This window comes from Heterodontus francisci, chromosome 11, assembly GCF_036365525.1.
Source record: "Heterodontus francisci isolate sHetFra1 chromosome 11, sHetFra1.hap1, whole genome shotgun sequence".
In the NCBI taxonomy this organism is placed as follows: Eukaryota; Metazoa; Chordata; class Chondrichthyes; order Heterodontiformes; family Heterodontidae; genus Heterodontus; species Heterodontus francisci.
The window spans coordinates 44,576,788-44,586,419 of NC_090381.1; the positions used below are offsets into that span (position 1 = coordinate 44,576,788).

At 42.3% G+C, this 9,632-nt stretch overlaps 1 protein-coding gene across 2 annotated transcripts in view; it reads right to left on the reverse strand.

Annotated features, from left to right (window-relative positions):
• The window catches only part of LOC137375233 (ubiquitin carboxyl-terminal hydrolase 47-like), a 35,964-nt gene extending 28,786 nt beyond the window's left edge, over positions 1-7,178 (reverse strand). The window contains exons 1-6 of one of the 2 annotated variants that reach the window (XM_068042083.1): positions 6,983-7,178; positions 6,788-6,888; positions 5,673-5,769; positions 5,341-5,483; positions 4,413-4,501; positions 349-480 (exon numbers count right to left, since the gene is read on the reverse strand). In XM_068042083.1, coding sequence (XP_067898184.1) covers positions 349-480; positions 4,413-4,501; positions 5,341-5,483; positions 5,673-5,769; positions 6,788-6,821 — 495 coding nt within the window. In that variant the 5' untranslated portion in view covers positions 6,822-6,888; positions 6,983-7,178. Of the gene's footprint in view, positions 1-348; positions 481-4,412; positions 4,502-5,340; positions 5,484-5,672; positions 5,770-6,787; positions 6,889-6,982 lie in introns of those variants that run through there. The other variant, XM_068042084.1, reaches the window with a different exon arrangement.
• Positions 7,179-9,632: the final 2,454 nt, after the last annotated feature.

Below are 9,632 nucleotides of genomic sequence, written 5' to 3' on the forward strand. Positions count from 1 at the left end.
AGGCATATGACAACATGTCACTGAGGGAAATCTAGCGTTTGATGTATTACACTTCCTGAGCTGGGTCCATTTATACTATGGCAAGGTGCCATAGTAAATCCTCCCACCCCCAAAATCTGAAATGCTGTATTTGGCACAGGTGCCTGCCCTACATGTTAAAATGCCAGGATATGAACGAAAGATTTGGCTCTTCATCAGAACTACCACCACGAGGTCAGCACAGGTATTTCTAGCCCATTAAGACACAGCATTCACTACTTGATGGTTCTGGCTTAGACCCTCATCGTGTCCCTGTTATTAAACAGGCTTTGCTACAATTGTGAATATGAACACTGGTATGCTACTTACCACACTCTTAAAACTAAAAGGACGATCAAATGAGCGAATGGGCAAAGGAATGTCCAAAAGCATGCATTCTTCTGGGGCTTCAATATTGCATTCTAAACACTTCAGCGAATTAATCACTTTACTCTGGTAAATCTAGAAAAAAAATTATGAAAGAATCTTCTGTTTTTCTGTATTTTTCTCTGCACATCCCCACCCTTCAGTAGCCCTTCACATCTACTAAATAACTAAAGGGGGATGAACGAACACTCCTCCAGCTAGCTGGGGCCCTCTAGGCCTTGGGTGCACAGGGTATGAGCGCCAAAGACATACACAGCTAAAGGGCAATCAGATCAGCAGCCTTCCTCCAGTCAGGCTGCTAGCACAGAGGTTGCACCAAGAAGGGGCAACCTCTCCGTTTACAGAGAACACACTGACACAAATGGGAATGCACGGGTGTCACAGCAATGTAAATACGTCTTTCACTAAATGTTCCTCATCAATATGTGTGTCCTTTTCTCTGTGCGAATGATGTGTGCCAGCATGTAGTACCAATGTCATATCCATTTGCACCGTTGGCCCTTCAGGAGAGCCAATGTATGCAATAACATCATTGCTGCGCCACCATTACTCATGACCGTCTCCACGGATGCAGTGACATGGACATTGTCTCAGTCAGCTGCTGCCTCTAATGGTTTACATAGGGATGCTGCAGATGTGGACTGGGTGCACAGCAGGTGAGCGAGGGTGATGTGTGGCTTGCAGAGCTCATGTCGGTTCCTATGGAGTAGAGAGCCTTTGTCTGATAAGCCACTTCCGGACATCCCTACCTCACTGCTAGCCTTGCATGCAGAGCCTGAATGTCATCTGCCCTCACATGCGTCTTTCATGTTGTTGGGTCCTCAGTGTCCTCATAGTCCGAGGAGGAATCCTGTTGCCGTCTCTTCTCATCATGCCAGGCCTGGCCCCTATTGGGTGCGTAGTTCTGCAGAGCGGCAAAGAAAGGAGCTGGCCTTTTCGGCCCGTAGTACAGGGCATCACCCTATCCATACAGGCATTGGAGGCGCTCTTTCAGTATGCCTATCTCCTGCTCAATGGTGGCTCTTGTACCTCAGTGGCTGGCATTGTACCTCTCCTCTGCAGCAGTGGTGGGGTCTCTCACTGGTGTCAGGAGCCATGTCTGCAAAGGGTAGCCCTGATCTCCAAGAAGCCACCCCTCCATCTGAGCCAGTTCAGTGAACAGCAGTGGCAGCTGGGACTGGCGCAAGACCCAGGTGTCATGGCAGCTGCCTGAGAAGTGGTCACAGATTTGCATGAAGCATCTGCGTGATCACATACCAGCTTCACCTAGATTGAGAGGGCTCCTTTAATGGTGACGTCTGCAGGTGGTAGCCTGGCAGTAGGCCTGATGGCCACATGAGTGCAGTCTATGAACATTACAACCTATGTTTCTCTGGCAATGGTGCAAGAACCAATGGCCCTCTGGGCCTGGCTGTGAGAGTCCGTCCTGAAGCGGGCATCCTCACTGGCCCTCCGGTGCAGGGCACTGGTGACTTCCCTGATGCAGCAGTGCACTGCTGACTGTGTGACACCACAAAGGTCTCTGGTGGGCCCCTGAAAATCTGCATAGGCATCAAGCTTGAGAACTGCTACAACTATGAGGGCCAAAGGCATAGGATGTCCACCAAAGACCATGGGCTGCAGGTCATCCTTGAGCAGGGCACAGAGATGTGTCACCACCCTCTCTACATGCATAATTGCCTCTGATACTGGTGCTCTGACATCCGATGGTATGTCATGTGGGGCCTGTAGATGCATGGCAATCAGAATGGTAAACTCCCCTTGGGGGCTGTTGTTCATGACCGGGGGACTCTATGTGGATCACACCTGCCTGTTGATATTGTCTCTGGTGCATACGGATCCTCACGAGCAGAGAATCACACAATGTAGGATGAGCCATACCTATTTCAATGTGATAAATAAAGTTTAACCCTCCATGTATTCGAAGGTTCCTAACAGGGCAGGGATTGGTGTTGACGGGTACATCAGCTGCTTTCAAGGATCAACTATGTGGCGTGTCATGGCATTGCCCATCTCGGTTAACACTCAGAGTGGAACAACATGACCATACAAAGTTCCTACCAGCTGCATCGATATATAACCATCCATATAACATTCATGCTCCTACCCTTTCTGACACCCTCCCCATGCACAGGGTGCCTAGAGTGCCATTTCTCCTTCACAAACACAAACAAATGGAGGGAGAGTACACAGTACCTCCCTTCAAGCCTGCAAAGCTTTCCCCCCAGTAATCCCAGTCCCCCTCCCTCCTTCCTTTAAGAATGCAGAGCTGCAACCCCTGTAATCCCCCCTCCTCCCTTCCAGTATGCAGAGTGAGTCCCCTGAGTATCCCCCTCCCTCCCAGTATACAGAGTGCGAGCTCTGTAATCCTCCCTCTCTCCTCCCTTTAAGAATGCAGAGTGAGACCCCTGAAAATGGAACTTACCTTCTGTCGTGAAACCTTCTGCCTCCGATGACCTGCCGGCTTTTCTAATCATGAACGGGATGGCATGTGACGGCTGCCCGTTCAAAGTAAATCAGCAAATGTCCATGGAGAGGCAGCGGGCTGCATAATCTGCAGAGGTAAGTACCATTTAACATATTCTAATTGGTCTGCCGCCGCCATGCGGTGGAGGGACCACAATGAGGTCCCTCTGCTGCTGGTAATTTGTGGCGGGCCCTTCTCGATGTCGCGGGTCGAGGCAGGCCTCTCCCCGTAGCATTTTATCGGCCCCCGCGTTGTGACGCGCGACATCGAGGGGCTGGTAAAATTCAGCCCTATCTGTTTCCTCTTTTGTGTGTCTGCGTGCATGCACGAATAAATCAGTGGATGCGGTTGTGACAATTTCAGGATAAGTCAAATTGATCAATAAACAATTGACTTTCTGTTTTTAAAACTTACAAGAAAACTTGTCACTGTTAACCTGAAAAATAAAACACTAAGGGGCCAAACTCTAATATAAATACACTTGCTGCAGTCAGGTGGGGAGTTGAACAGTGGGAACCACACACGTCACACCATGTGGCCATAACAGCTGCATGGAGGTGCTTGCAAAAGCACTGGTACAGCTCTGCCACAGTGTCAAGTGGGAGTTGTGCTCAAAGAGAATTTGATTTAGCGATTGGACTATGGGACTGTAAGACCAACTTTCCAATCTGTCCTTTTTTCAAGTGCATCTCTCCATAAGGAAGGTGGGATTGCTAAATTTGTCCAATGGTGCATTATGCTCTTACCAAGTTATTATGCCAACAATGACAGTTAATATTCCTAATGCACTTACCTGCCATCAGGCTTAGAACCAGCATTCTGTCGACAGTATCTTTACATCACTTATGTATATGGATATAAGCAAGAGCTGAATGACACTCATTTAAATTACTGATCAGTGTCACTTCAATACCTCAAATGTTACACTTAATGACAACAACAATCTCCAATCTCTGCTCTGTCATAGCAGTATAAAAGGTAACAGTGTGAAAGATAAAACATGATCATGGGGAGGCGGTGGCATAGTGGTAATGTCATTGAACTGGTAACCCAGAGACCCAGGCTACTGCACTGGGAACATGGGTTTGAATCCCACCATGGCAGATGGTGAAATATGAATTCAATTAATCTGGGAATTAAAAAGCTAATTTAATGGCGACCACAAAACCTTAGCCGATTGTTGTAAAAGACCGTCTGGTTCACTAATGTCCTTCAGGGGAGGAAATCTACTGTCCTTGCCTGGTCTGACCTACATGTGACCAGACCCACAGCAATGTGGTTAACTCTTAAAATGGCTTAGAAAGCCACTCAATTCAAGAGCAATTAGGGATGGGCAATAAATGCTGGCCTAGCCAGCAATGCCCATATCCCACAAACAAATTAAAAAAAAACTTTCATGCAATTAATCTGGACAACATACACCAATTGATTACAAGGCAGAGATACCCAAGGAAGAACATCAGGATCAAATCTTGCTTAGATCAACTTTATTGATTTGTGAGAATTGATTTTTAAAATCTTTCCTCCATTATAAGCTCACCTGCAATATATTGCAAGACCTATCACTTTCTCTGGCAACTTTGTTCAGCAACAGTCGGAAATATTCTTCTACATCTTGTTGTACGAACACTTAAAAATAAACCAAAATAGTCTTTATGGACTTGTTCTTTAATTAATCTGAACTTTGAATAAAAGCTATATTCATTGCTAAAAATTCAGGAAGTAACAGTAGTGTTGGAAAGTATAGCTGTAGCATTGAAAATAACATGGAACATTAGAACACGGGATACTTCTCAAAGTCAGGGGTTGCATTCATGAAGGAATTAGTCATGTGGGATAAAATAATTAATGAAAATCACATTATAACAAAAAAAAATCCTACCTAGTCACTCTGAGGACCAGATTAATATAATTTCTGACAAGCAAGCTCTCATCATCAATGGAGCACTACAAATTATTGTGCACTGACCTCAATGGTTAATTCTCCAATCTAAGCTATGGGAAAATTCATGCTTCGGTAAATAACCTGCACAATGTCTGCTGAGATATATGATGTGTTATAGAGTGACTTCGAGTATAGCTTATAATGGCCTTGAAACTATGCTATGGCATACTTGCATGCAAATGCTTTATGCATTGGTCTGAAATGCATTTCCTTGTTGCTTTACCCATTTCAAATAAATCTTTTGCTAAAATAGCAGAAAAGGAATTTCAAATGAACATTTCAAAACCTTCATCATGCATTAAATTGCCATATCAAATAATTTCAAAGCCAATATCTTGTACTTAATGGCAACTTATATATAAAACATTGTGAATACTTTTATAGAGTCATAACAGCACAGAAGGAGGCCATTCGGTCCATCAGCTTTTGATGAACTTCCTGGAAATTATATGTCATGGTATATGATTTTCACAATATATGCCTGTCTGATTTATCTTGGCTTTTCGAGCATTTTGTTACTTACCATCTTTTTCACTCATGCCCAGGTTCTTTGTAATCTGAACTGTATGTGCTGTTTGTTTTGCATCTAATGCTGCAAACAGTTCTTTAAGCTGGTAGCAAATGCTGATGTCCTTATTGATCTTTTCACATGCATTTTCCATGAATCTAACAGGAGGGACATTGTATAACAATTGCAAGCATTTTCAGTGTAGAGTATGACTTTTACATAATGCATTATTTGCTTTTTATGTATAAATATTCCAACCTAAAACATATCATACTTCAAACTAATTAGATAGCACATGGATGGAATATATTTAGAAGCTCATTATTATTTATATTAATTGTACAAACCCGATAATAGCTTCCTTCACTTCTGGAGTCATATAGAGAGTCTGAAGCAATGTGTTCAGGTAACAAGTTGTTCCTTGGTTATATATTCCAACGAACTCTAATCATAAATAAAAGCTTTGTTAACACTGATCACGTATATAGAATATAGCAGATTTTCTTAACAGATAATAAACAAAGGAATGCTAGTTTCCATGTGCATCTGTGTAACGCAAAGGATTCCTTATGGCTGTGCAATTCTGCCACATTTTCACACAAATTTTCAAAAATGTTGAATACAGGCTACACAGGCCAGATGCTTTGTTGTGTCAATTTTAAATAAACATGAATCAGCAACTTTATGATCATACGTGGCACAAGTTGGATATTTTGGAATCAAGGTGAAGATTTCATTGCCAAGGATAATAATATTTTTCTACCTTTTGCAGTCGGTCCCAATATCAGGTACTTAAATCAGGAATAGCACAAGTTGATAATGCAGGGTAACATTCTGACTACATTATTTCAATAATATGCCTTTATCCAATATCAGATGAAATCATGATTGAATTTTCAACCATATACAATCTTGAACCTGTCTGAATGAGATTAACAATTTGCTGCCAAATGATAGGGAAATTCAGTGCTGTGGACTAGTGCCCATTAGGACCTCTCTCTCCTCTTTTAAGATGCTCCTTAAAACCTACCTCTGACCAAGCTTTTGGTCACCTGTCCTAATATTACCTTGGGTGGCTCCATGTGGAATTTTGTTTGATAGTTCTGCTTTGAAGCACCTGAGACGTTTACTCTGTTAAAGGTGCTATATAAATACAGGTTGTTTTTAGACTACTTTGACCAAGTTTTTTAGTTGCTTTCTTTGGCTCAGTCTCAGTTTTGATTTGCTTGTGCTCTGCCTTGGGACATTTTACTGTGTTAGGTGGTGTTCTATAAATGCAAGTTTTTAACTTTTAGAAGTGACATGATTAAACCCCCTCTTTAAACAGTTAGCTATTTTATAAGAGTATGTGCAGTTGAAGATATAGCAAAATAAAGGCTTTCTTCGCCACAGATTTTTTTTCTAAGCAGGTTAATAACACTAGTACATAATGAATTCATTAAATAACAATTCTATCCCTTGCCTTCATGATTGTCCCCGTTTCGTATTGTCGACATTTTCTCCACTTCTTTTCACTTTTGCTGTTTCTTTTCTCTTTAATTCAACTCTTCCTCTCTTGTTAATCTGAAATGAAGTGAAAGGCGTTACTCAGCAAAACATGGTTTAACCATTTCCTTCCATGTAATAGCTAAATCCGTGTAGTCCTTTATTTACTTACGTCCGTGGTTCTCTGTTCCAAGTGTTTCCCTGATCAGGTTTCTGCTCTGTATTTCTTGAGGAACGATGAACGGGGTGCTTCGGTGTTTCAGATTGGATGACCACTATTCAAGGCGCTTCTTATTCACCCGTCACTCGACACCATCCGATTTTGACAACGCAATCAGCAGTGAAAATCAGACAACAGCGAGTTTCAGTTTCTGATTACTGGAATTTGGACTTGGAGCTCTATTACTTGTTGGTTTGCTTGTAGTTCTGTCATCTAGAAGAGATGGCTGACAATTCTGATGCCTCCCTGAACTAGAGCAAGATTTCTCTGTCATTTCTTTTTCAGGAAGGCAATTCAAATAAATGAGTTTTCATTTGCATTAAAATAGGAGAAAGAAGAATTCCGTATAGATGCATGCAGCATTCATTTTAAAAGTGCAGCTGATAGTGAACCTGCCATTCTCCCTCACTAAGAAGATGTGAAAGTATTGACTTTTTTCCAGTGGCAGTGAGCACTCAGTTTGTCGTGGGTCTTGTGAATTGCTACCAGATTTGCTGGCTTCCCTGTGTCTGACAGAGAGCTGCACTGTGGTAGAATGTAGACAGTGGAAAGCAGTAGCATGTTGCCATGTTCTTCTGAAATCAGCATTTTAAACTAGCACTAGTACTTCACTCTAGTAAAATAACATAGTAAAATGTCAGGTTTTATGTGAAATTATCTGGCACAGAGACAGATCTCACTCAGACTTGTATCGATGCACAATCTTTAGCTGGGAATCCAAGCTGATTTCAAACACTGAGTTGAAAAAATGCCCTGGGGAAATTATTAATCCACATCACATATATAAATCTCCTGACATGTACAATTATATAAAAGATCACTTTTATATGAGTAGGACGATTCCCTGTACCGCAAATTAATTTTCAGTAGAGATTTGTCTGTGGAACCAAATAAAATCCAGAACTGTTCAAGAACCTTATCCTGAATTTCAATTCTATTTTGACAGGTGTTTGTAAGTTACACAGTATAGATGCTGATTCAAATCTTGTGTCTAAGTAAATTTCCATCATTTCAGTTGTAAATTTCAATCATTTCACTGTACCAATTTTCCCACATACATCATATGTGCAATATTTCCCCCACCATATCTGAGTTTTTGTTATTGGCAAACAGTTTTTAATTTTCCCCTCGCTCAATTAATGTCAGTACTCATGTGCTAGCTAGTCAATGGAGGAAGAGTAGTTCTGCACTGAGTTAAACCTGTACCTTACAAGCAGCAATTATCCAGATACAATATTAATTTTTCAGGGTTCATTGGACTTGTATCAGGAGAGAACTGCAAATAAGTTGCTTTTTTAAACTGAATTGAGCATTTAGGAACAAGATGAATGGTACCCTTATCATTCAATGGGTAACCTTCATCTAGTCATTCCATATTTTACTTTTGAAAATGGTTTCATAATTATCTCCCAATTTTAAGTGTTATTCAAATATTTTTTCTCTTGTCCTCCAACATCACCCATTAAAGGCCTGCTCAAGTCAGAAAGAAAAATCCGACCCGAATCCAACAGAACCACATCCAACCTGAGCCCGACCAGGCCCGAGTCCTTCCATTTTTTCCACGCCCGACCCGACCATAGTGCACTCACTGTACTTACCACTTTTGGAAGGAAGCTACAGCATGAGCGTGATGATGTCATAGAGACGCTCTTTCGCTCACTGCGCAGACTCAGAATCTCCTTCCTTGATGTCCCGGACTCCCAGCTCAGGTAGGCTTTTCAACTTTTGACACTTACTAAACTGAACTTCCCTTTCCTCCCAGCAGAGCAAACATTTATATTGTGTATGTTGGACCCAGACCAGACCTGACCCAACCTGGACCAGGCCCGACCCGGAGCCGGCCTGACCTGACGCAAGCCCAAAGCCAGACCCGGAAGAGCGACTCAATCCGACCCGAACCCGACACATGTCATCGGATCCCGTCGGGTTCGGGTCAGGTAGGGGGCCTTTACCACCCACCCCCTTGTACCCTACCTTTTCCCCATACCTAGCTGGAAAATATGTCAGTTTTGCACATGGACACAAGTTAACTCTAAATATTTGTTTTTGTTCCTAGAGGAGGTAATTATGGCCCAAAATAGAAAATAGTACAAATAACATATAGAGTGTGGAAGTTTTAAAAAAATTAGTATACATTTTTACTTCAGAAAATGATGATTTGATATTTTAAGAGCTGAGATGTCCTGCAGGTACGCAGTGGATCAAAATACACTGACTGCTTGCTGCTGTCACTTGTTATCATTGGTTAGTTACAGCCTTTCCATGCTTCACCATATATCTAAATGAGTTTGCAATCTGTCCCTCTTGCCGATGACGGACTTTCCCGACATTAACGGAGTTGGTGAATTATTTTTTGTTTGCTAGAAAATTAGGCTGCTCATGATTACAATGGGATCTGATCATAGTTATTAATGATCTCTTTATGCTTATGCATTTTGTACTTTCAGGAGAACTTTCAGGGTGGCACAGTGGCGCAGTGGTTAGCACCGCAGCCTCACAGCTCCAGCGACCCGGGTTCAATTATGGGTACTGCCTATGTGGAGTATGCAAGTTCTCCTTGTGTCTGTGTGGGTTTTCTCCGGGTGCTCCGGTTTCCTCCCAC